General features: G+C 37.3%; 1 protein-coding gene across 6 annotated transcripts in view; it reads left to right on the forward strand.

Moving 5' to 3' along the window:
* The first annotated feature begins 19,636 nt into the window (after nt 1-19,636).
* Nucleotides 19,637-26,541, forward strand: part of LOC109079295 (protein sidekick-2-like) — a 111,123-nt gene continuing 104,218 nt past the window's right edge. For all 6 annotated transcript variants that reach the window (XM_042719570.1, XM_042719574.1, XM_042719582.1 and 3 more), the window contains exon 1: nt 19,637-20,346. In XM_042719570.1, coding sequence (XP_042575504.1) covers nt 20,205-20,346 — 142 coding nt within the window. In that variant the 5' untranslated portion in view covers nt 19,637-20,204. The remainder of the gene's footprint in view (nt 20,347-26,541) is intronic.

Here is a 26,541-nt window from a genome sequence, read left to right on the forward strand (position 1 = left end):
ATATGTTGTGAAGGTGTGTCATCTTCCTTTCCTGGTGTGGATTTACCCCTGTTTGGATTTAATAAAGGCCTGTGTTTGTTATTCTAGATCTCCATCGTTCCTTCTGGCAGCGTTACATAACTGTATCTTTTGTCTTAGAGTATATCTTGACTTATGTATAGCGATTATACAATGTCAGTGTTCCTCCACCCTTTTTGTCTTGTGTATCCCCACAGCATCATCATATTATGCTAGACATAATTAAACATTTTTAAGCAAAAATGTTTGATATTGGTCTGATTGGCTAACACATTTGTTGCTATGATGAAAGATAGTTGTTTTATTGTGGGAACATGTACCAACAATGCCATCAGCATCAGTTATGCATTTATATACTCTGATGATTGAGAATACGAGCAAGAATGTCCGATTTGCTTGTATTAGTGGGTAGCAATCTTAAAGTCTTGAAGGAATAGTTTAACCAAAAACAAATATCTGATGAAAATGTACTCAGCCTCAGGCCATCCAAAGTGTAGATTAGCATTACATCCCTTGCTTACCAGTGGATTCTCTGCAGTGAATGGGGACTCTCAGAATGAGATTCCAAACAGTTTATAAAAACATCACAATAATCCACAAGTAATCCATATGACTCCAGTCCATCAATTAACGTCTTGTGAAGCTGCGTGTTTGTAATTAATAAATCCATCAAGACATTTTAATTTAATCTGTCATTTCTGGCCAAAATATGAGTCCATTATCCATAAAAACATTTCCTCCAGTGAAACAGTCTATCCCCTGCTGTCATCTCACATTAAAATCCACTGACATATTAGGACATAAAAGGATATTTAATGTAAAAAAAAAAAAAAAAAAAAATGGGTGGGACTTTTGGGTTATCCATTTGAAAACTGAATTGAATGTAAAAAGTGACTATTATTAGAATGTTGCCAGGTGCTTTTAGAGGAAGGGTTAAAAATGAAGAGGGATGTATGACATCAAATGTAAAGGAAAGCTGTTCATTTTGTCTAAAGATCTGCTCACATACTCACATAGAAAGCGAATGACTTCTGATCATTTTTTTTTGCTGGAATGAACAGCCCTTTACAGGGATAGACCCCTGGAGTAACCTGAAATTAAGTGCTGTGCTCAGGGGCACCATGGTGTTAGTCCAAACCCTTAATGTGTTTTGAACCTGCAGCCCTTTGGGTTACAAGCCAAGGTTTTAGGATACAGGACATCCATAGATAAAGGAATACAAGACACTCTGTCACTTATCTGTGAGACTTTATGCGTCTGATCAATAGTCTAAATGAAAATACAAAATTTTTACCTTGTCAGAGAAGTGCATTCTGATCATCAGCCTTTGTCAACATATTTAGCTCAACCCACTAATCATCATGAGCAGCTCTGTATGTCTGACGCTTGAATTTCTGAATTTTTATTTATCATCCGTTTGTACCTCCCAGTCTTCTTCACTCTGTGTGCAAATAATGATCTTAAAAGAGGACTAAAAGTATGCCTCTCTATCAGTTGCCTGGCTCTCCAAAGTCTCCAGCCCAAGCTCCAGTTACGTCAGCAATCAACAGACCCCCTGGCCTCATACATCAAACGGGAGAATGCGCCTTTAGTGGGGGATTTACAGCACTTGCACAGGAAGTGCGAAATCACTCTTGATTTATGCTCTAAGACTGAGAGTTGCAAGGCGAGTGTTCTTTCTGCTATCTAAAATATGAAATGGATCAGCCTGGTGGATGGAGGATATTAACCATACTGTGGATGTCTATCTGTCTATTTCTGGACAGACAGACATCATTTATGATCATTTAACATAAAAATTCTACCTATTAGTATGATCATTTTCTTTGCATTATGGCTAATAACTGATAAATAGCCGATATTAAACTAAAAACTAAAACCTTAAACTAATTTTTAAATCTCACAAGTGAATTCAATAATGTATATTAAGTAAACTGGATATTAATTTTGAGATTTGATGAAGATTACATTTAAAGGGGTCATATGATGCATTTTCAAGTTTTCCTTTCTCTTTGGAGTGTTAAATTGTATTTATTTACAGAGGTATATGATGTCGCGAGGACTGGAATTGAGAACCGCTGGTGTAGAGTAGCGCTTGACGTTTGTCGTTTCTCTAATCAAAAAAGCAGACATGGTTTTATGTTTACGCAGTGCGCTGCAATGCAGTGTGTAAAAACACAGTATAAGTCATTATAATCCATAATTATGTCCCCACTTGATGCAGCAAATGGCTCGTTTGTAATGGGTTTCATTGTTTTTGTCTTGTAGCGCCGGTGTTCTGACTGGGACAGACATCACAGTATAAAAAGGGGCGTAACATTTCCGCCACATGCTTTTAGCATTCGGCCAATCACAACGTACTGGATAGCTGTTCATTTAGAGCACACCTCGCTTTTCAGACCAGTGAGCTTTGTAAAAAACGACACGTTTCAGAAATACAGGAGAAACAATAATGTACAGTATGTGGAAAATAATGTGTTTTTTGAACCCTAAACTGCATAAACACATTTCATTACACAAATACACAAAATAATGTTCTTTTTAGCAGCATCATATGACCCCTTTAAGAGTGGTATAAAATCTAACCCTAACCCTATTTTTTTTACTTAGATTGAGTTTTTAGTGTTAGATGACAGCTAAAGTTGTCTAAATGTAAAAATAAGTGACTAGAGCATGTACAATTAAATATACAATATTGTTTAATACTTATTATTAAAAACTAATATTGTTGATATTAGCTAATAACTGACTTTTTACTAATGTAAAGTGAATCCCTCAACATGTTCATAACCTAGGCCTGTTCTGTGTTCATCATGAAAATTTGATCCAATATTTGAATACTATTTGTCTGTTCAGACATGTGCGTGATATAGCAGATGGGATGAAAGAAAATACAAATTTACTTCAAGCAGAAATACTGTACCGTGTTATGCAAAGCCAGCACTGTTCAAGTATAGTTATTGTTAAACTGAAAATAGTTTTCATTATTTGAAATAAAATAGAAATAAAATATAACATGAAAAACTTAAACGAAAATGAGAAATTTTGCAGCATACTGAAATAAAATTAGTTTAAAAGTACGGTAGGTGATTTCGGAGAGGCTAGCAATAGCAAGCTAGTTTTGAAAGCATAAGATCCCACCCTCCCTGCAAATCACTCTCCAAAGCCACGCCACCTCCAAAACACATGAACACGCACAGACAGACCACCAGCGATAGATGAGAGATGGTGCTGGTGGAGAATTGAATGCAATGCTGTCAGATTACCTCATGTCTCATTCACCAGTGAGAAAACATTACAGTACAAAGTGCATAATTTTACAATAATAACGCCTTTCATTCTCGCTCAGTCTGTAATAGCGTAAGGGAACAAACTGATGACATATCAATTATTGATTAACTGCATCAAAGGGAAATGCAGTCCCTAAATGAATATTTACATCACAATTTATGAACACCTGAAAAGTATTGTAAAGGTTGTAGAAGCTGTCAAGACTGTGTGCCTGTGGTTTTTACAATTATTCGCATGTGCTGTTTTTATTAGCAGATTAGTTAATGTGCGTTTAAATTACTCTGCCTTGTGTTATTTTATCCAGGCATTAAGCTGGGTTCATGATATACACAACACACAGGCAGTGCAATAGTCTTAAAAAAAAAAAAAAAATAAAACACACGAGAATGAAACAATTATAAATACAAATTACATGAATTCATTAACACCCCTAGACATGTTTATTGCCAAGTGATAATGCTTTCATTCTGACAGCTGTAGAGGTATATAATGTTATTGGGACTTGTGACTTTTGATATTGTAGAAGAGCTCTTTATCTTGCCAGACAAATATTTGTGTCAGCCTTTTTGGTGTGATTTGTCTCACACCGTCATCTCATATTTGGTGTGAATAGGCCTTGAAGAAAAAAAAAAGAAAAAAAAAACATTTGCTGAAAATGTACTCACCCTTATACCATCCAAGATGTAGATGAGTTTGTTTCTTCATCAAAACAGATGTGGACGAATCAGCATTTCATTACTTGCTCACAACTGGATCCTCTGCAGTGAATGGGTCCCGTCAGATAGTCCAAACAGTTGATAAAACATCACAATAAATCCACAAGTAATCCACACCACTCTAGTCCATATATTATCATCTTGTAAAAAATGGTGTGTTTGTAAGAAACATACATTAAGACATTTACATTTTTAAACCTTCGTTTCTGGCCACAATACCACAAAAATAAACTTCCAATGAAAAGGGCAATCCCTTGTTTTCCTCTCACATCAAAATTCATCCACATATTTGTTTAGAACTGTTTCGGCTTGTAAATTATGATTGATCTGTGCATATTTCTCTCCTGATTCAGATGAGACAACTTTTTTCATTGGGGAAGCAATATGGATAGAGGACTGGTGTTTTGGCCAGAAGCGATGGTATGAAGTCGTAATGATGGATTTATTACAAATACACAGCTTTTCATTTCACAAGACATTAATTGATTGACTGGATTCACATGGTTTGCTTGTGGATTATTGTTATGTTTTCATCAGCTGTCTGGACTCTCATTCTGACGGCACCCATTCACTGCATAGGATCCATTGGTGAGCAAGTAATGTAATGGTAAATTTTCTGAAATCTGTTCAAATAAAAACAAACTTATCTGCTTCTTGGATGGCCTGAGGGTGAGTAAATTTTTTTTTTTAGCAAATTTTCATTTTTGGGTTTACCATTTCTTTTCAGTTAAGGTTTGTCAGTAAAGTTTTGCAGGTGCTGGTAATTTATGTTGGTCTAAACTGGTCTTTTCAGCAGGGCAGATACAAAAATAACTGAAATATATTGAAATTCTTGATACTACAGTCCTAAGATAAGAAGTGTAGGGATACTGTCAGGAGAAAAGTGTATATTTATACTAAAACCGCGAAGAGGCTGCTAAAAATATTGAAACAGAAAACTAACAAGCTGGCAAAGAACCCTGGGCTAGCCTCTTTAAACACCTCCAGGGTGCTACAATTTCATATTTGTGCATGTAATTCATCTTTACATTGGAACTCAGTGGGATCTTTCAGGCAAACAGCCGCATGAGCAGGATTATATTGTCGAGCTCTAGTTTTTGACATAACACTGAGTCATAACACTGAAGTAAAACTGTAAAATGGCATGTGTGTAACTGAATAGTGCTGCGTAGGAACAATCACACTCAGCCTGCTGAGTTAATGACTGCATCTTGTTTTCCACAAGATGATGTGTTAGCGCTTCAGACCCGCTCATATCTCTGCATATTTTGCTCATTAAACACTAGTTAATTTCAGCTATGACATAATCAACTCTGAGAGGCACGAACACGCACTTGGAAAATCTCCTGGGACAGATGGAAAGAAAGTCATTTCCATAAGATCATTTCACTGGAAATACAATACAAACAAAAGATTGCTGTTTACAAGAGAGACAAATACAGACAAGGTTTGTTCTTTCAGATTGCAGCTCTTTAGACTGCATAAAGCCTCCATATTATATTTTTTTAAGTTATACATTCAATTTTTGCAATCACTGATGCATTAATATGTAATAATTCCTTTAATCATTCTGGTCTGGTCTTTTATTTTGAAGTTTTTTCAGCTTTGAGTTGCTGCTTCATTGTTGTTGTCTGGTCCCTCTCTTGATTGTTTCTAGGTGTTTTGTCACTTGTTCTTGTGTTTTACACAAGTTTCCTGATCAGAAATTGGACATCTCAATATATATATGCTATAACCCACCTATATATAATCATTAAGTAAGAGCAGATGACTGAATTGAAGTAATGATGCATTGACATAGACTTAACAGTTCAGTTATACGTTCAATTCGGTGAGTTCATTCAATAAAGGATTCATCAACCCTCTAATCAGTTTTTTCTTTTTTTGAATGATATTAAGAGAACAGAGTTCATAAATCAAACTGATCAGGTTGTGCCATATGTCTGTTTTGGACATTTAATTTACTCCCTCCAACTGCTTCGTCAGACACCATTTTTAGTTTTTCAGTCGATCAGTGAATCACATCAACTATCATAAGCAGCAAAGGATACATCCAGTGGGTCATCCCTAAAAATGAAGTGTGTAGTTGTAGTGTACTTAATGTAAAATGAATAAAATAAAAGTCTATTTAAATGTACACTTTCATGATTGATTCTAAAGTATACTTTTAAAAAGTGCAATTTTGTAATAATGTCAAATAAAGTTTTATTTTAAAGTACATTTTAAATCAAAATGCTTTAACCTTTTTATTTCCATGTTTTAAAGAAGTACATTTATTTTGATTGATTAACTAACATACTTAAGCACGGTTAATATATTTTTCAAATGTATTAAATTGCAACTTCATCGTTGCAAATGTGTAGTTACAAATATATTTAAATACATGACATAAAAGGTTCATTAGAAATGACATTAATGAATGTTTTAGTTTTACTATAAATGCTTTTCAGTACAATCAGTACATTTTAACCATATTTCAAAGACTATTTAAGTAATTATGAAATTACATACAAGTCCTACTTAACTGAGTGGGTCAAAAAAGCACTCTATTAATTGCATTTAATATAAATTTAAACTGTAATACATTTTAATTACTTGCAATTAACATGCAATTACATGAATGAAAATTAACATTCAGTTCACACTTAAGTACACATTACTTATCTTTATAGAATTTCACTGTTTCTTTGCTCTTGTCTGTTTTACCCTTTTCAGATTCACATATCATTTTATGTGAGCTCAAGGAAGGCAAAAGAGATGCTGCCTGCCTCTGAAACCTTATACACTGGTGTCCATGTCGAAAAGTGTTGAATTAGTTGTGACAGGGTGCAAGATGACAGCCTCCCCCGAAGACAACACTGACTACTCAGTCTTATGTTCTTCATAATATTTGTTTGCTTTATTTTTGTACTAATTATTTTCTCATCTTAACTTTTCTGAAAAGGCGCTGCCTCTGTTGCCTCCCCTGAGAAAACACTGTTATTGATACTGCATCATTACTTGCCTCAGTAATATGCAGACAGCTTAATGGTATGGAGGATGTGACACAAGCGTCATTAGCAAGACCACACCAACGCAATCACACAACAGCACACTGTTTGTCTCCATTCACAACATCGTCCAACCAACTCAGTGGGAAGTTTAAGTCTCTTTTGACAACAAACATGATGTGTTCACATTAAAAAAGGCAATTAAATAGACATTATTATGTCAGCCCTCCCATTACTCTGTTTCCCTCGAACCGATTCAAAGAAATCTTCAAAACGCAAATAAGAATCCCACCTTCAGGCTGATCTTCTGAGGCTCAGTTCTCTTTGCTGTTTTATTCAGTGAACTAAGAGGAAAAGACACACGAGAGAAGATAAAAAGCTCTGTGTCAGTCCCTAGAGGCCTATAAAACTCCAACGAGTCAAATCCATAAATAGGGTCAAGAGCTCTAACAACTTACCCTCTAAAGTTATAATTCTTACACCAGCAAAACAACGCCAGACATCTCGAGAGATAAATGGCCTATGTTAAATGATCTAGTAAATGTGGCTAATGTGTCTTAGCACTTATCCTGACCTGCTTCTTTGGCCGCCGAATACTCAAGCTCTGTGCACACTGTACTATTTTGGCAATTTTTTGAAAGATAGAGAGATATTCTGGCCAAAATCATGATGCAGTACAAACTCGTCAATGTGATACTGTATGCAACATATATACTATGCTAATTAGCAATCTCTTTATGTTATGATCATACTATCAAAATTATGTGGCGCTTATTCTGAGCAATTCACAGACTCCTTCTGATACCCAGCTATGACGAACTCCAAACAACACGGCGTCTTTTTTTCCTGCTTCCAGAGGACACATTAGTGCAAGATCTTGCCAATGAGGATGTCAGGGTGTCGTGATGCAATTAGTGTTGGGTTTTAGTTATAGTTTTTCTCTTTTGATAAAATGTCTTGCAAATATGTAGTCAATACAATATTTAGTCATGTCATGTTAATTATTTAGTCAGTTTTACTTATTAGATTTGATTAGTCATTAAATTTGCTTTAGCCAGTGTTACTCATTTTAACTGATGAGAAAAACATAGCAAATATGAAACATTTTATATGTAAATTTAAATGTGTGTCAGCATTTAACGAAAGCCGTGAAAACTGTTTATGTGATAACCTACGCTCATGGAATATTATTTCCAGTGTTGTTGTTGTTAAATAAAACAAACTATTAGAATTTGTCTGAAGGAAATGAAATAAACCCGAAATAAAATATAAATACTGGATGAAAAACTAAAATTAATTAATTACATTTATTTATTTTTTACATGAAAATTACTAGAGTTGGGGGAATTGGACTGCAATTTTTTCTCGAGTACAGTAAAATTAATGTCTAACATGAAAGATAAATAATAATAATAATGATGATAACAAAGACATTAATAAATATCTCCATTCAAACTCAGTTAAGGACTTGAACTCGACAAGGTTGTACTGAATTACTAAAATTATTACTAAAACTTAAATAAAAATAAATTAAAGCTAAATAGAAATATAAAAAAGAAACCAATAAAGATGACAAAAACACATAACAAAATAGCTCAAATTAAAAGAAAATAGCAAATAGATAAACAAATGAAAAATTACCAATGTTAAAATGAACACTGAAAATGCAAAAATAAAGTTAATTCTAAATATTAATAAGTCCTTTAGTAGTATATAAATAATGTTAAAATAACACTAATTATTACAGTGAGTACACTATTGTAATACAGTATTGTGAATGTAGTTATTCATTATCCACGTTTAGTCTGTTTAAAGTGTACTCACAACGTGATTTACATTCTGACCACAATGTAAGGTGGTTGAAATTCTCTGTACATCATTTTATGTAGATGCAAGTTGTAAATAATGTTTATATTGTGTTTATATAATGAGTGTCATATGTGTATGAGTGTGGGTGAGTTAATTAACCCCCTAGCATTTAAAGTTTACCAGTGAACATTCACCGTTCAGCTGCAGCACACACATGTCAATCCCTGGCATTACTGACTATAAAACAATCATGTTCTTAAAAAATAAAAATTAAACAATTTCAGTACTTGCTAGTGCATTGTTCACAGCTTGGGGTCACATCATACAGTCTGACAAGCAACAGTCACAGGACTGAAAACATACTGTAATGTACCTGATTGAACACACACACACACACACACACACACACACACACACACACACACACACACACACACACACACACACACACACACACACACACACCTGTTTGCTTCATCAGGATGCCAGCAAGAGTCCGAAAACAGTTGCACTTCGACTACATGTTTTAAGCGATTTCATTAGCCATGCTGCAATGTGTTCTGCTAATCAGGGACATAAAAGAGCAGAGCCTCTCCACTTCATTAGGCCAAGAACACATTGTACTTCTGCTACTCCCTGAGTACAAAGTTCATTAACTCCTTTGGACAGGACCTGCAAAAGCGAGCTTGCTCTGTCTTTACAATGTATTGCATCAAAGCGGAAACTTGCGGTCCGCGACATCTTCTTGATATGCATGTGATGCCGAATAAATGTCTCATTAGGGGCCTTTTGAAGTATCTAAAATATCAAGAGGGGAAAAAAAGAACAACAGAGAAACGGTAGGCTATATGACGTTTATCCACAATTGCTCAGAGTCAAATGTATGTTGTTTGTAAGCCAGTCGCCATTGGTTTGTGGAGGCTATAAATCTTTCGATTTACCTGCTCGTGTTTTCTCAGATGATGGCTTCCCTCAGGTCCCTGATGCCGGCTGCAGACAGCATAATACAACAGCTCCAGCCTGGAGCTTTTAATTAACACAGAGATTGCTAGAACCAGCTTCACCATGGGAACTAACATTACATTAAATTGAACCAGGTATTGATTGTTTGTACTGTACTTGTGCTGCTGTTTCAGTTTTGAAAATTTTAGTAGTTAGCATGTGGTAGGATAGAGTTTAGTGAAAAAATTGTATGAACCTTTCCTCAGAACTAATGCTTCAAGATAGAAAATAGAATTTCACTTGTTAAAACTGAATCAAATAAGACCAGCTAAATAAAGACAATAGCACTGTTTCAAAATCATGTTTAACGGCATCTTGAGTGTATTACAGACACAAAGGCTGTTTCAGAACAGTAGGTAGCAAAACGATGGCGCCTTGTACCTCAATTTGGCATTTTAAAGCTGCTGTGTGTAATTTTAATTTGCAGAAACAGCTGTAAGTACTGCAAGCCATTCTTTCTTTCTTTGTTGGAGAAGCCGAAAGAGCGGTATTGTACTTGACAAATGGTGCATGTTTGGAGTAGCATACCCTGTTTTTCTGAGCTATACATTTCAAAGCAGCTTTACAGAATAATACTGCAGTAATAATATCTTAAAATCTATAAGGTCCTCATTCAGCAGTTCCATTTAAAGCTTAATTAAAACATTATAGTCTGATGTATTTTCCTGTGAAGCGAGCAAGCTTTGAAAAGGAACGAGAAACTCCATAATGTGAACATAGGATTGATGTTAGTTAGCCAAGATTAATACGAATCATATATTAGTTTGGCATCATTCATGAAACATAATGCTTGTACGGCACCGGTTTTTTATTTATTTATTTATTTTTTAAATAACCACTAGATAAAGTCAAGATACATTTTTGTTGTTGCTATGGACTACATTGACAAGAGTAATGTAGAAGTATTCACTGTGAAGCACTGGCGACATACCTGAGAGACAACAGATTTCACGTTAAGATATAATTTTCAGCCGTAAGAAAGAAAAAGTGTTTTAAAGCTTGTTGTTTTGAAGAACATCACATTTACAAAGGATATGAGAATAGCAAGGCCTGTTGTTAGGGAGTACATGTTATTTAAGGAAAATATAACTGAATTGTAATATGATATTTGGACTTTACATTTAAAATGACCTTTCTTAGTTATCTTGCATCCTTGTGTTCTTGTACTAGGCCTACTGTACATAATCATTAACCGGCAAAGTTCAATTTCAGTACTCAAGAGCGTAAGTACAGAGGATGCATGAAAGTGCCCGGATGTGTTCTTGTATATCGAGGATGCATCGAGTGTAGACTTGAGAGAATCAATCCATTAGAAATCCCTGAAGACATGTACGGTCGATGTATGGAAGCCCATACGCTTTAAAATTCCTGTTTAAGAGTCCTGTTGCAAGCTCGCAAACACGTGGCGGCTTATGAAAGTAAACATTTGTTTTGATTATTTTTTCCGTTTTTAGTTTTTTTATTTTAAGGTGAAATGCGCAGTCTACACGAGAACGCAAATCCATTCTTTGCATTCTTGGAATTGAAAAACACATAATGTTTTTCAAATAGGGTGATTTTCAGCATGGTTCATTAATAAATATTCATATTTATCTACTGTTATTTTAGCTTGTCTTTTTTATGTTAAACTAAAACTCTTTGTATTCTGATTTTGCTTTGAAAAGAAAATTGCTTTGTCAGCGCGGGTGCATTTTACCCCACCTGTGGTATAAATACAATTTTTGTTAAAAATGGAATAATATGAAACTCTGGACATTTAACTTTTGTTTCACAGAAAAATTACACGATCCTCAAGGGGGCATTTCCCCCCACCCTAAATAGTTTGTAAAACCATTTTGATTTGAATTGTTATATTCAAATCAATATGATTTAGCATACATTTATAGAATTTCTGCTCGTCATAAATGAGGCATCGAGACAAACAAGGATCATTTTCAGGGGAATTATTTTTAGAATTCCCATTGGTGGCAGTGTTATTATTGCAGTGATATTTACAGGTGCTGTAACTTTTTGATGATATTCTAATTATATGACCAGCACCTGTATATACTATTATAGTATGTCTTGATATTTTGAATTACGCTTTATATTTAGATTTTCAGTTTTCTTTGTACATTTAGTTTAAGTATTAAAAGTTTTACAAACATTTTTTACAAACATCATGTCATGTCAGTGTTTCTGGATTATATTATACATTTTGACCGTTGAGTACTGAGCAAAATGTTACAGTCAGATTCTTTTGTCTAATATTGTTTTTCCCATTCGTGATGAAATCCTGATGGTCGCATTAGAGTTGAGAAAATCAGCATGACACACTGAAACTCAATTTCTCACAGAGGCCACATTTGTGACAAAGCGCTCAGGTTTGTTTAATACCTGTTATCTGACCTTGTCAAAAAAGCAAATACAAAGCTCTTCTTTGAGCTGCAATCTCTCTAGCCAGAGCTACGTTAATTATACAGGGTTTTAAATAGCCATGACAGTTTGCTACATAATTTCAGGTCCTGCTGTGGTGCTTTCTTGAAAGGATTGCTAATGAGTTTTGAAATAATAAAATAAACACACATACAGGGGACTCGAAAAGTGTTTGGGTACTTGAGACACATTTTAAAAGGCATCCATTTAAATGTAACTCAAAATTAAACCAAGGGGCATCTGCAAAGAAATTATGCCAGACCATTTCCTCAGAACTAACTTTCTAAGGAGGTGTTTAAAGTCATTTGACATCAGCTTGCATGTTACAAAGCTTGAAAGCACCATGTAAAACAGGTGCATATTGACATTTCAGAAGAAAGCACACTGGCTTTCCTCCTGCAATCAAATAAAACAGGCACTGATACTGAGTAGACTCTGAATGGAAACAGGGTGCACATGTTTTGCTAAGATACATGTGGCTCTAGCCTCTAATTATCCACTGTTTATCTTGACAAGGGATACATAAAAAAAAAAAAAAAAAAACTACAAGAGTTATAAAGGAAGCAGTGTTCTTTCTCCTTTCCATCTCCCGCTGGATACCCACTTTCAGCATCAACAACCAAGAAGAGAGGAACTTCAAACGGCAACACTGCTGACAGTTGAGGCTCAGAGAGCCAGAGAGAGAGAGGATGATATAGCAGAGAACAGAAAACAGAGATCATGAAAAACAAATAACAACAGAAAAAAAAGTATATTGGGTACCACTTTCCCTGGAAAATAGCTGAAGGTAATGCATTGACTCCCTTGAGGGCGTATCTGCAGTATCCTTGAGTGAACCTGCTCGCCGACACTTTACGCTTGGCAATATACCTGCAACTGACTCCGGTGAAATGAGTGAGAAATGATGGGGGAGGCTGGCATAGAGAGTACTGAAAGTAATAAAATATAAAGAAGGGATATATGTGACATCATTACAGGGCTGTGTCTTCCTTTAGAAGCTAGAGCAGCATTATGTGAATATGCTGCTGACTTCAGTTTCTACAGCGAATCCACAGCGGAATACAGAAACTTGGCTTTATTAACTTTTTAAATATACTCCTCCACGGTTCATATGATTTTTCAAGGTGCACAATTCTTTGGCTGAAATGGCAAAGGTCTTTGACTGTATACTGACACTTATTGGAATGTATGCAGCATCAAACTGTTGCTATTATAGAAACATATATTGTTCAGTCATGAAACTCTAAATGGCATAGGCTGATAGGTCCTTTACATGCAGTCTGCTAGTAATCGCCACATGGCACCAACTGATTGGCCTCTGAAACCCTCCACCTCCCCCAGCTCCACTGTCTATTCATGCAGCAGCAGCATATCTTGCATGCTCACAACCGTGTGTCTGGTTGTCATGATTGAAAAACTAATAATTTATTCCCCAACTGAAATAGTTTGATAATAGCAGGGTAAGGGTGTAGGATTCAGCTGGTCATGTGATCTCCAAATGGCAGCCACCATGAGGGGGCAACACTCTTTATGAAGAAAACTGTCTTCTGATATGGTTGAAGAAGTCTTCATCTCAAGTATGTCAATTGAAACACACTTGTCAAATACACTATAAAAAATATATAAATAAAAAACTTGGTGTGCTTCACCATATTGAAAATAAGTTAGTATGTTAGTATGAAACATTTTATTTTATCACCATAATCTAATTTATTCCCAAGCGAAACTTGATATTATCCACCGTGAACTGATTGGATGGTGAAATGTGGTTGTCACACACCAGAATGGAGTCAGGCTGTTGGGGTTTAAAAAGTAAGAGATTTGTGACGTCAAACTAAAAAGAAAGTCATTTCAGTGGCTTGGCAAGCTATTACAGTCTGATAAAAGACTATAAAGACTACCAATGAATCATGCACTATAAGATGAGGAATGTGCATAAGTAAAAGTAAATAGGGTCCATTTTGATTTCATGCTGAGTTTAAGAACATTCTGGTACAGTTATGATGAAATAGCCAAACTATGCCAGCCAGTGTCATATTTATAGACCCAAGATTTCAGAGAGTGCATTTGAAACTAAAAGTCTCCTTGCAACCGTAACACAAAGAGACAGTTTTATCACCATACATTCAAACCCTCTTTGCTTTCTCGTCTCTCTTTGTGAATAAGTTGTTTTTCCAAACGTTAGGCTGCTTGCGGGTTGACACTGTGTTCCAGCACCGCCGATTGGGATCATTTGAAACTGCTGTTGTGGTTCATTTAAATCTCTGTGCATTGAATGTTAATTTATTCAAGGGCTTGACATGTGCCCTTTTTAGTTTTCCACATCTGTCTGAGTGCCCTCTGAGGGCAAATGCACAAGAACCCTTCTTGCTGTCTTACTGGTGATTTGCATCCACTCTTTAGACATCAAACTATCAGATGACCTTTCTAGGACCCTTTCCAGTTCTGAAAGCCAAACGCACACAACAAGCCAAATGCTTGCCACCCTTGTATGCAACAAAAGCCCCAGATCACAGCCTGATGCTCTTCCAGTGTAGCCTAAATTAGCAGTAAATGCTAGGACCATCACATTGATATGGGATTGAATTTCAGTGTCTTAATGTACTTTACACTGAAAAAAATGATGTAGAAACATTTTTTTTAGTAAATTGTTCAAATAATTACAGAGAAATGACAAGTAATACATTGAATTAAATGTAATATTCCGATGTAGGACTGAATATTGTATTTTCTTTCAAATGTATTTGAATAATCTTTGCTTTATTTAAATTTCATTTACAGAAATGTAGGAGAATGAACTTGTAATTAACACTAAATGTGTGCAGCTTCACTCATATACTTTTCAGAGTAATTCACCCAAAATAAAGAACATTTATCATTTTCTGTACTGTAATCATGGCACTTCAAAGCATCCATGATTTTAGACTTTTAATTTTTAAGGTGAACAATCCATTTAAAGTCTGAATTTTGTAAACCCATGTTATTGATTTGTTTTCTTTTTGTGAATGATTTTGAGCTTTTAGTTTTCATCAGAATATCAGGAATCGCTTGGAGTCCTAATGAAACCTCCATTTCAATGCTTTCTGCCTTCATACCAAGACCACATTCAGACCAAATCCCCACCCTACTTCTTTTTTCTTATTTTTCACACAGATGTACATCACAAAACAGAACAAAAACTTTGGAGTCTAGATGTTGCAGGTACACTGGTAAAAAAGGTACTGTATCTGGATTCTAGGTTTAATAAAGATTTGGGAATGAGTCCGCGGTGCAGAACTGGACACTGTTGTTGGCTCAACTGAGAAGGAGAAATATGTATCTGGAACGATACATATTTCATGGTCTGAGCTGCACTTTAGGATTTTTTATCCCAGAGAGGTAGCATTTTTCACGTTTCAATCTGCTTGGCTTTACAAGTGTTTCAGGGACGGGGCTATGTCTGTGAAGGATGATTTCTCTCCAAGGGGAAATCAGATTTCCCAGCTAGACATCCTGTTTAACAGCAGCTTAGTAAGAGTAATGCTGTGATATCATATAATTGTGTGTGTGTGTGTGTGTGTGTGTGTACCAGTGGACATGTGGTGAACACACTCTCAGGAGAAGGGGCTTATCAAAAGGAACGTATGTCAAATTAGGATAGTAGCCATGGTGGGAGGCAAACCACAGAGCCCCAGCTCTAATGAGCCTCCAATCCAGAGCATCACAAAAGCCTACGGGATCCTGTCGAGCACCAAACACTGCCAATCAGACTCAATGCACAGGGCACTGTATTGTATCCCTAATTTCCCAGACTGAGCCAGTGTGCGATTCGAAGCCGAATGAAATTAAGCTATTCCGTTTCTGTTCGTTCAATCTAGTGCGGAGGAGGAGTGTAAGAAATGCGAAATGGTTTTCCTCGGGATGGAATGACAGTGCTACGGTTTGATAGGCGAAAGATTGCGACGAAGCTGAGAAATAGTATGTAGGCTAGCGGGTCATAATATGTGGCTTGATTTGTATTCTCGCTCTGCGGTTAATAAGCAGGTCTGATTGGCATACCTGAAAGTTTGCTTGACATTGCATAGAGCTGTCACTACACACAAGCTCATGGCTATGCGTTTTCCTCTATGCTTTAGTTCCATGGGAAATATTAAACAGGGAGAAGGTCTGCCTCAAATTCAGAATGAAAAGTGTGACATGATTCAGTGATAAACTGAAAGAGAGTCTGCATTGTTGCAGAAATTTAAACTCTCAAAGTAATGGGATAAACTTTCATGGGTGAGAATGTGTTGGTTTGTGTTTTTAATATCTATTAACTCAGTATTGCAGGTTTTAAAACTGTCATGTTAGCTAACGGCTTCATCTTGTTGTTTTGCAATAGTTTATTAAAATCATCTGCTGAAGTCTATTGTAGATACTGATATTCACAAAAAGTTTGTAAAAAAAAACAAAAATTAGCAATAAGGCATCTACCTACACATATCTATGGTTACACACCACCGTTTTCAACTAAAAACAGAAAACTTTTTAGGCTTTTATTATTTGGTCTTCTCATTGGTTCACAGTCATTTTCTTGTTTAGTAGTTCTGTTCTGTCATTTGTGTTGTTGTTGTTTTTTAAACTATAGTCTTGTATTTAAGCCATAATGTTTGCCATCTTTCCTGGCTGTATTAAAGTATGTTACACTGTTCCATATTCAAGGTCATTGTTTATTGTAAAGTTATGCTTGTAGCTCATATGGTTTTGCTTTGTTACATGTGGATTAAATTCATTATTTATGTTTTTGGATCATCACCGTTGCAAATAAACTGTGCTTGGGTTCTCTGCACCTTCATCTTTGTCTGCTTCAAACCGGCAATATGTTAAATGTCCTATAAATGTTGTTTGTTGTGCTCAAATATTGTTAAAATTTCAGACTAGTCCAGTCCCACATTTAGCCATTTTGCACTTTGCTTTTTACTTTGTGTCTCCCATTTATAGTAGCAAACTTAATGGTTGACAATATTTAAAACCAAATGAGAGGATATCCTTATCCTTATTTAATTGAAGAGTCACAACAGAAAAACAAACCTTAAAAAGGTCATACTTATTAGATATGCACCGTTTTTCAGTATACACACCATTTTTCTGTGAATGTCCAAGAAAAAAAAAAGCAGTGATATAAAGTTACTCATAGCATGATATAAAATTTTGATCAGACTGCCTACCCCATTACTGTATGAATGTATTCATCCATATTCATCCATCTGTAGTCATCTAAGTCAAACAGAACACATTCAGCAAGACAAGGTGCAGGACCTATTCCCCCTGCCAGTTAACTAGTGTTTCTTTCCACCTGCCATGTCTACCTGGGTGCAGTGCACAGCAGGATAATAACGGCAAGACAGGCGCAATTTGCGTCTGCATCAGACTGGGAGCGGAAAGCTGCCACCCAGCCTGCGAGTCTCATCATCTGAGCATCATTAAAACAGGCCATGAGAAACGCCGCTCGACGTGACTCCAGCAAGCACAGGAACCCTGCTGCTGAGGCGATGCAGTTTTGACGAGACGTCAGGAGACCACGACAGCATGAACTGCGGAGCAGTCCCACATGCCAAGAAATGTCTGTTCCTTCATTAATGGAGAAATGCTTTTCTTGAAAGCTGCAGCACAGCATTGTGTGTTTTAATCAATATGGTTCTCTTCTGCATCATCCACCTTCGCAGTCAACAGTTCAAGGCCCAGTCAGCATCACTCATGAGGTTTATTTGATTTCTGTTCACCTTCTGCCCCAGCCCACATGTTAATCATATTAAGTAGTAAATGATTCTTAATAAAAAACCATAGGCAATCTGTTGAACATGCAAACATTTACTCAGAGGTGGATCCCCTGAAGGCTGAAGAATATTTATTTATGTATATTTCATGTTTTAATTAATCACAATCAGCCTTACACATCAATATTATCAACTGGCATCATGACCACCATGTTCATATCATCATAATCTCAATCTTCATTATCATTATCATCTTCACAACAGAACTAGTAAGTAAAGCTTTATTTATAGCATCTCTTATAACAGTGTTTACAAAGTATAATTAAATATGTAAATGACACGCCTCCAGACATGCTCCCCAGTATTCAGATTGGTTTTTAAACATTATCACTAGCACCACCATCATTTGCATCTGCATCATCATTATCACCATCACCACCACCAGTGCTATCAAAACAATGCACCTATCATCATAACCAAAAGAATTATTATTACCACTATCATTAACACATCAACATTAACACTATCATGATTCATGAGGGAAGTTGTGGCCTAATGGTTAGAGAGTTTGACTCCTAACCCTCCTAACCCTAAGGTTGTGGGTTCGAGTCTCGGGCCGGCAATACCACGGCTGAGGTGCCCTTGAGCAAGGCACCGAACCCCCAACTGCTCCCTGGGCGCCGCAGCATGAATGGCTGCCCACTGCTCTGGTATTGTGTTCATGGTGTGCGTGTGTGTACTTTGGATGGGTTAAATGCAGAGCATGAATTCTGAGTATGGGTCACCATACTTGGCTGTATGTCACGTCACTTTCAGTTTACCATCATTACCCGCAGTATAACATAATCTTAATCAGTCACTATCAGCATTACCACCATCATCATCATCACCACTACCACCACTATCACAATCATCACTGACTATCATTATCACCACCATCATCATCTTTACCATCTCACCATGCTCTGAGTTTAAGGTTTAAAGCACATTTGTTAAAGCAACACCCCATATGCTTATATTTAGAATGTGAGTTATCATTTTGATTTTTGCCTCCTGCTCAGTGTGGGAATGAATGCGGTTTCCGGATGTAACTTGAACAGTTGTGCAGTACGTGAGTCATAGCATGCTTGGGTAACGAGTGCAGTAGTCTGTGGATCCGTTCGGAATTTAAAACCAGATTTGTGTCCTCAGGATCAAAGCTTACACTGAGCCTGCGGTCTCAGACACACACACACACACACACACACACACACACACACACACACACACACACACACACACACACACACAGAGAGAGAGAGAGAGAGGGAGAGAGAGAGAGAGACTAATAATAATGTTGCTCTAGGAGTCTGTGCTTTCTTGGCAAATAGAGAACTTGCACAGTGGAGTTGAGTTATAGTGTACTAGCATCCAGTAGGAAATTGTGGACAGCTTGAACTAATTTTTTAATGAATAAAACGTTTATAGATAAGCAGAGCTCGCTGCGAGTTATAAACCCTTGACATTTTCCTAAACATGGTCTCACCGCAGTATGAACGTCTAAACTTTGAATGATCCTGGATGGATCTATTATGAACATAAACACGTCGTAATAGGAAGATGTAGTTCTCCCATCCGCCGCGTGGTGGCGACATACCGCAGTAAAGGAGCTCCGCTTCAATCTGGAGTTAGCAGGCACTCATACATTGTTGCTCGCAGTACTGAAAGGACACGGACACGGCATTTTTGGGGGAATACATCCAAGATACCGGACAGATTATTTCCTCATTGAGGCTCCACTACTTCGGCTCTTACTTTTCTCCAGCAGTGACTTTGTAGTGTTTTTTTAAGCATCCACTTTGAGAGATGTTTCATGACGCTGAGGGATGCTGCGGAATCGATTCACTCCTTTGAACGCAAATGACTGAATTCATCTGAACCCAGTTCAGAAAGGTTACTGAGATTAAACAATCCTTCTTGCCTAACTCTTTTTCTTTTTCTTTTTTGTAACTAATCCTGCGCAAATAATCAAAATAATTAACAAAATAATAAAATGGTTATCATTTGAAGTCGTGCTGTTTATACAGTTCTTAAACTTTGCCTCTTCGGACTTTGCAGCAGTTTATTAGTGCCTGACCCGTACAAACTGATTTTTAGACTCCTCCTTATTAAGCGCTGGTTTTGGACACACGGGAGCGACACTCTTAGTGTCTCGCATCGCTTTGGGGAAACCGGGACTACGGCGCAACATGTATCCAGCGCGGCGCGTGCGAACGCGTGCGGCGGACTCACAGACGTGTCGGAGCATCATGGCAAGGCGCGCGTTATCTCTGAAGTGGAGCGCCAGATGGATTCTAATGTTTTCAATCATCAATAACACTTGCGCGCAAGGTAAGCGTCTCCGGTCTTATAGTGGCCCCCGAGACTCCGAGCTCACGAGTCAGTGATGTGTGGGATTTATGGAAAGAATGCGAATGGAATTCCTGTCATGATTTGGAACCGATTCTAACGGGATCAAACATGAATGCTGTTAGAATCAAAAAGAGCATACTGGTTAAGCTGGAATCTCCAGATTGTTTTCAAGATTTCAACTTATTCAGATCTTAAGGTCACTTCTAAATTATGAGAGCAATATTCTTAATATTCCTTTGGGAATAAAGCAATCATTGTTTAATAATGAAATTTGTAGTATGACATTTACAGCTATGAATTTAGGTGATAACCTGACAGATGTGGTTGAACTAATTCCCCCGTAGACTCTAGCTCTGGCCAACATGCCCCATCACTTGTAGTACAATCCCATGGGATGGAGAGATCACAGGCACCCAGCATCACCGCATATTACAGTTCACTTGTGTTAGTCACTTCTAGACCACACTTACACAATAAGGTTTGAAAAGAGAGGTCTGTCCGAGAACAAAACATTTATCTCAGCTCATTTGTGATCAGACTGTAGTAAAATGACCTAAATGCCAAAATGCAATGATGGATGCAAGCTTTTTTGTTGTGTGTCTAGCTGAAAGAAAATTAAATTAAATTGTCATTTCAATTACCATGCTGTCTTGCCTATTTGGAAGGCGGAAATACAATGAATCTGCTGATATTTGGCCAATTTGAGATAATCGGTTAAGAGCTGTGCACTTTTGTTAGATTAACAGAAATGGTCGTTCCATCATGTCACTTCTTAAAGTTAAAAATCTACAGAGAGCCTTGTGAAAATATAATGCACATTATATATGTTTTTTTTTTTTTTTTCTTTACTAAAATAATTAAAATACTTAGTATGTATATATATATATATATATATATATATATATATATATATATATATATATATATATATATATATATATATATATTATATTTAATGTTATTATATATTTAAAGAAAAGTTAATTAATGTAGTCACATTGTCTGGTGGCACTTGTTGACCTGAACATCCCTAAATGGATCCTAAATCATAGCAATTAATGAGAATTAATAATCCAAATAAATAAAATAAAGCAAATGAGCAAGAGAGATATGTTGATTTAAAATGAAAACTGACTTGTCGGACAACTACATAAACCAACAATATAGTTGCATCAATCTACTATCCATCTCCCAGTGCGTCATACCATCGCTTGTTCATCCAGTTAGCTTCCTAGGGTATTTTACCTTTTGACAAGGTGTTCTGCTCTGTCCACAGGGTGCATTTCTCATCTATTAGCTGCTGTAAAAATGGCCTCGGCATCTGCAGGCAGATGGCTGATATACAGCCCAGTGATCCATCCTGGTTGACAGATCTTAAAGCACTGGCACTGGTGATTCATTCTCTGTGAAGAGGCATGTATAGGCTGAGGTGAATCTGATAATTACAATGCCCTAAGCATTGGAGTGCTAAAAGTGGCATAATCCATGAGCATGTTGGCCTCTGAACAGGCCACATTGAGGTAAAAACGACCCCCTATCTTATCTAAAAAGCTTTCATCCGTCCCCTATTATGCATGGCACTGTGTTGCTGACACTTATTAGCATCCTGTCATGGAGCGTATGCATACGCTAGCACACTATAGACAAGGTCTGTCCGATGTTTGTTTAGAGCTGAGGGCAGCTTTGTTTTTCCTCGTATTGATCAGATCCCTGTTTTCATCCGTAAGTGTACTTTCAATGCCCTTGGACAGCTTTAAGGGAGCTTAGCGGTGACTAAAAGGAAACCCAGCACTTTGGTCAATGGGTAGAAAAAGCTCTTTGAACCCTTTTCACCTCAAGTCTTTCTCTGGTGATCAATTGCTTGGCTCCACTTGAAGCTGCCAGACTTTGCAGCCCTGAGCGTCCAAATGGGTACCTGTCACAGAGGGTGGCAAGAAGAAGCAGCAGCGAGTCAGAGGCTCTTTCTTTCACAGAGGGTGGCATTAACCACCATCGGGGAGCGACGAGTCCCTGATGCCCAATGTTCCCCCCATGGGGCCTCTGTATTTGTTCTGAAGCTTCCTGCTAATGAGTATCAGCGTGACTGGCGTGCAGGGTACAGCAGAATGGGATCAGTCATCCTTGCGGAGGGTGGGGAACATGGAGGATTCCATAAATTAGGAGGGCTCAGAAGCTGAAGAGGTCTCTGGGGACGCAAAGGTGTCATGTGCTTGTTTTTTTCCATCCAAAGGCTGAATATGTTTCTCATGCTGCGTTTAATAGCGATCCAGGCTCTAATTCCACGGGGATACCTGATAGAGTCTGCTAAAAGAGATGGCTCCAACAGAGTGACACTTATTTTGCGCTCATTGAAAAGCAGAAACCCCCTTCGTGAGGCTGACCGCCTTTGGAGAGTGCTACCATTAAACCAGTGCACAAATGCCTTACGAACTCTTGGAGAAAAGCACAGATATGCCTCAGAACATTTGTTTGTCTGGACAGTTTCTTCCTTGGATTTTGAACTAATCCCGACTGTTCTATTGCTTTTTCGAAACAATGTCTTAGTGGCACTTTGTTGCGTCGTATGACAGCTGTCAGCCGTCTTTAAATCTTCTGATTATATTTGATAATCCTCCATGCGTACAAAAATGAATTCGGGTGGAATCCACATCTTTATGCGATTAAAACTGCCTGCTTTGTTATTTAAGCGGGATAACGTGTGCGTGCAGGCATATGTCAAGACGTCAACCGCATTTCATTCACGCAAATGAAGGGAATCTGACCCATTTGACTTAAAAGCTCCAGGAAATTTGAGCCACAGTCGTGGTAGTTTAAATTCGCCACCATGCGGCTGTTCCCCTCCTTTGAGGGCACCAGTAAAAGCTTGTTCCCATATGAACACATGGGGCTCGCACGCTGCTTTTTGATGTCCCAGATGGGCCATAATGAGCATGGAAGACCGCAGCTCCCTAGATGCCCTGTCATAATTATGCGCCCGTGCATCAGTTGTGGCATATTTATCTGTACGCGCCGTGACACTTATTTAATTAAACGTCTTCAAAGCAAGGTCCCGGCATGGCAACAGATGTCATGTGAATTTTTGACAAAACACTCTACGTTTTCTGCGAGCCCTATAGCTGCGACAGCCTCAGCGCAAGGCCCCTATGAAACAGACTGACAGCCCAGTTCCTGCGATCCCACGCCGTCTAACATAGTAGCTCTTCCTCGTTCCTTGCCATTGCAGTCTGCTGATGTTTATTCATACAGCAAGTAAACTGAGAAATGAATAAATGGCTCAAAATGAGGCATGTCGACCTCTGAAAGGCTCTGTCTGTTTTTGCATTACTGGATGTCAAACTTTGCTTCTTATCAGAGCGGTGGCTCACGTTAATCTGCCTCGAGACCAGACACGATTGTAGCCTAATATTAGAGAACCTGTAGACTGACTGTACGGAGCCTTTATCTCGCTCCAGGAGGCTTTTAAACGGACTTGTTCGAGCGGTAAAACTGTTTGGATAGTGCAGAATGGAAATATAATCAGATAAGTTTAGACTTAAGGGCCCCTGTCTAGTAATTGCAGTGAGCCTGAGGGGGTTTGCGTGAGGCCAACAAAAGTCAGATCTAGCAATGCATCCATGAAATGCCGTCTCCTAATGCAGTCCCCGAGGAGATCCGACTGCTTGCGATCCATTCGCTGCGAGTGCTCGAAAGAACCTGTTTCAATATTCTGCCGCAAATTAATGTCTTTTTATATTACACCACTGGAATGGCATTGTTATCGGGTTTGATTCTGTCTCAGTAGTCAGTTGGTGCAAACGAGGATTAATTCATGCAGCTTTTAAAAATTCTGTGTTAAACTGAATCCCGTGAATTTTTGCAAACATCATTTGGCTCCGGAATCTCAGGCTGGCTCCAATCAGTAATGAAGCAGTTTCTGTCGACGACCAGCTGCTGGAAGCTGCTCGCCTGATGATGATAATGAGAACCCTTCAGTTTTGTAATCGTCTGCTCTTTTAATATTGCTACAGTGTTCAGTTTTACTACATTATTTATGTTGAGAACATGTAAGTGTTTGTTCACTATCGCTATGGCAAAGTGATGAACTCACGGCTTCAGTATGTATCACATCCATTCATAGCATGGCACTTGATGGTAGATGATGTTGTGTAGGTTGAACGTTGGTGCTGTGTATGAGGATTGATCTACTGAAGCTGAAGATGAGTTGTTGATGGATTTTTCATGCTGTTGACAGCATCACTTCATAGGTTGTGCTTTGAATGCTTGACTCCATTGTGGGATGTTGATTTCAAGACACCATTGTTCAAAAAGCATGGTTTACAAGCTGAACCTGCACCAAACCAGCCCAGAAACCATGCTGGTCTAGACTAGTCTGCAGGGTTTAATTGTGAGTCTTGTATCTGACCATCTAAATGTGTGTAAGATCAGTGACATTGATAAAATAAGTGGCCATTGTTAGTCAAATGAGATATTGACCCCAGAAAAAAAAAAAAAAACCTTTCAAAAGAAAAACCTGGCCTCCTGTCAGACTTTGTGTGCGTGCTGCTCGATATTTGCATGAGTGAGCTATTTATTTCTAGTGTACCCATTCAAAACATCTTTTCCACTGTTCTCTTCCAAGTCAAATTAATATGAATAATCACAATTTACTTAAGTGCTGTATTTGGCAGGCTGATAAATTGTTTGCTGTTGGCACAAAGTTGCCTTTGAAACTGAAATAAAAAGTGAACAAAACTTTCAAAAAATTATTATAATTTGATCTGGTTTTATTTTGATCATAAACATACATTCTATATACTAAAGTATTTTCGCTACATTTTTGTAATAATGTACAGCTACATTATTTGTGAAGCTAAATAATAATAATGATAATAATAATAATAAAAACATTTCACAAACATTGCAGTTTGGTTTTTGTAGTATACATGTTTAAGTGACAATACAGAAACTTCAAGAAATTTTTCAACCACTTTTATTATGGGTGTATAAAATGACCACACTATATCTTTTGCCTCAATAAACTCTTAATTTGCTGCCTAATAATAGTTAGGAAGGTAGTTCTGAAGTTTAGGTTTGGGGTTGGGGTAACACTTTAGTTAAGGGACCAATTACTTACTTATTAACATGCATATTACTAGCATATGCGCATGGTAATGCCTTATCCTGCATGACCATATTTTAAATCCCTTAAACCTACCCCATACCTAAACTTAACAACTACCTTACTAACTATTAATAAGCAGCAAATAAGGAGTTTATTGAGGCAAAAGTCATAGTTAATAATGAGAATTAGTCCCCAAACTAAAATGTTACCATATATGGATACATATGCACACACACACACACTTAAAAAAAAATCACTCACTTATCACACACACACACACACACACACACACACACACACACACATGTTGGTATTGGTGGTTAACGGGGACACTCCCTGGGGTGTAATGGTTTTTATACTGTACAAACACTATCACTAAACCTACCCCTCACAGAAACAGATTTTCAAAAAAAAAAAAATTTAGTATGTTTTCAGCCTACAGGGACACAGGTAGTGTTACAGAAACCACAATTGTAATACCTGGTCATACCCATGTCATTATACAAATTTGTGAATATTACAAAGAAAGTTTACAGGAAAGTGAAAAAAAAAAGAGCGAGAAAAAAAGAGCGAAGAAAAAAAAATGGCTGATGAAGGTCACAGACATGACAGGTTGTTTCAATAAACGTTTCATATTTCTTGCAATTTACTGCAGTGTGCAGGATTTTTCTCTCTTAGATCATTTTTTAAAATGTTGTACTGCAACATGACCTAAAGGCAACCAAAATGCAACATTGTGAAATGTTATTGAAACGTTTTGTGCTTGCTGAGATGCCAGCCGCAATATCATTCAATTTGCTGTAATATTGAATGGTAACATACAACACTGACCCTGTTTACATTCTTAACCCTTGTGTTGTGCTGAAAATCCTTCATTTAATTTGATGTTCCCGGTCAAAAACGACCAGCCTTTCATCCTGTTTTTGAGTCGGGAAAAAATAAATATTTAGTCAAAAACAGATGTGTATAAGCTGATATAAGTGATATAAGTGATCAATCAGTTCCAAAAAGAAATACAAAATATGTGATAATTGAAAGAAAACAAGTCAAAAAGTCTGAATCCAATATTTGGT

Source organism: Cyprinus carpio, chromosome A3, assembly GCF_018340385.1.
Source record: "Cyprinus carpio isolate SPL01 chromosome A3, ASM1834038v1, whole genome shotgun sequence".
NCBI classification, from domain to species: Eukaryota; Metazoa; Chordata; class Actinopteri; order Cypriniformes; family Cyprinidae; genus Cyprinus; species Cyprinus carpio.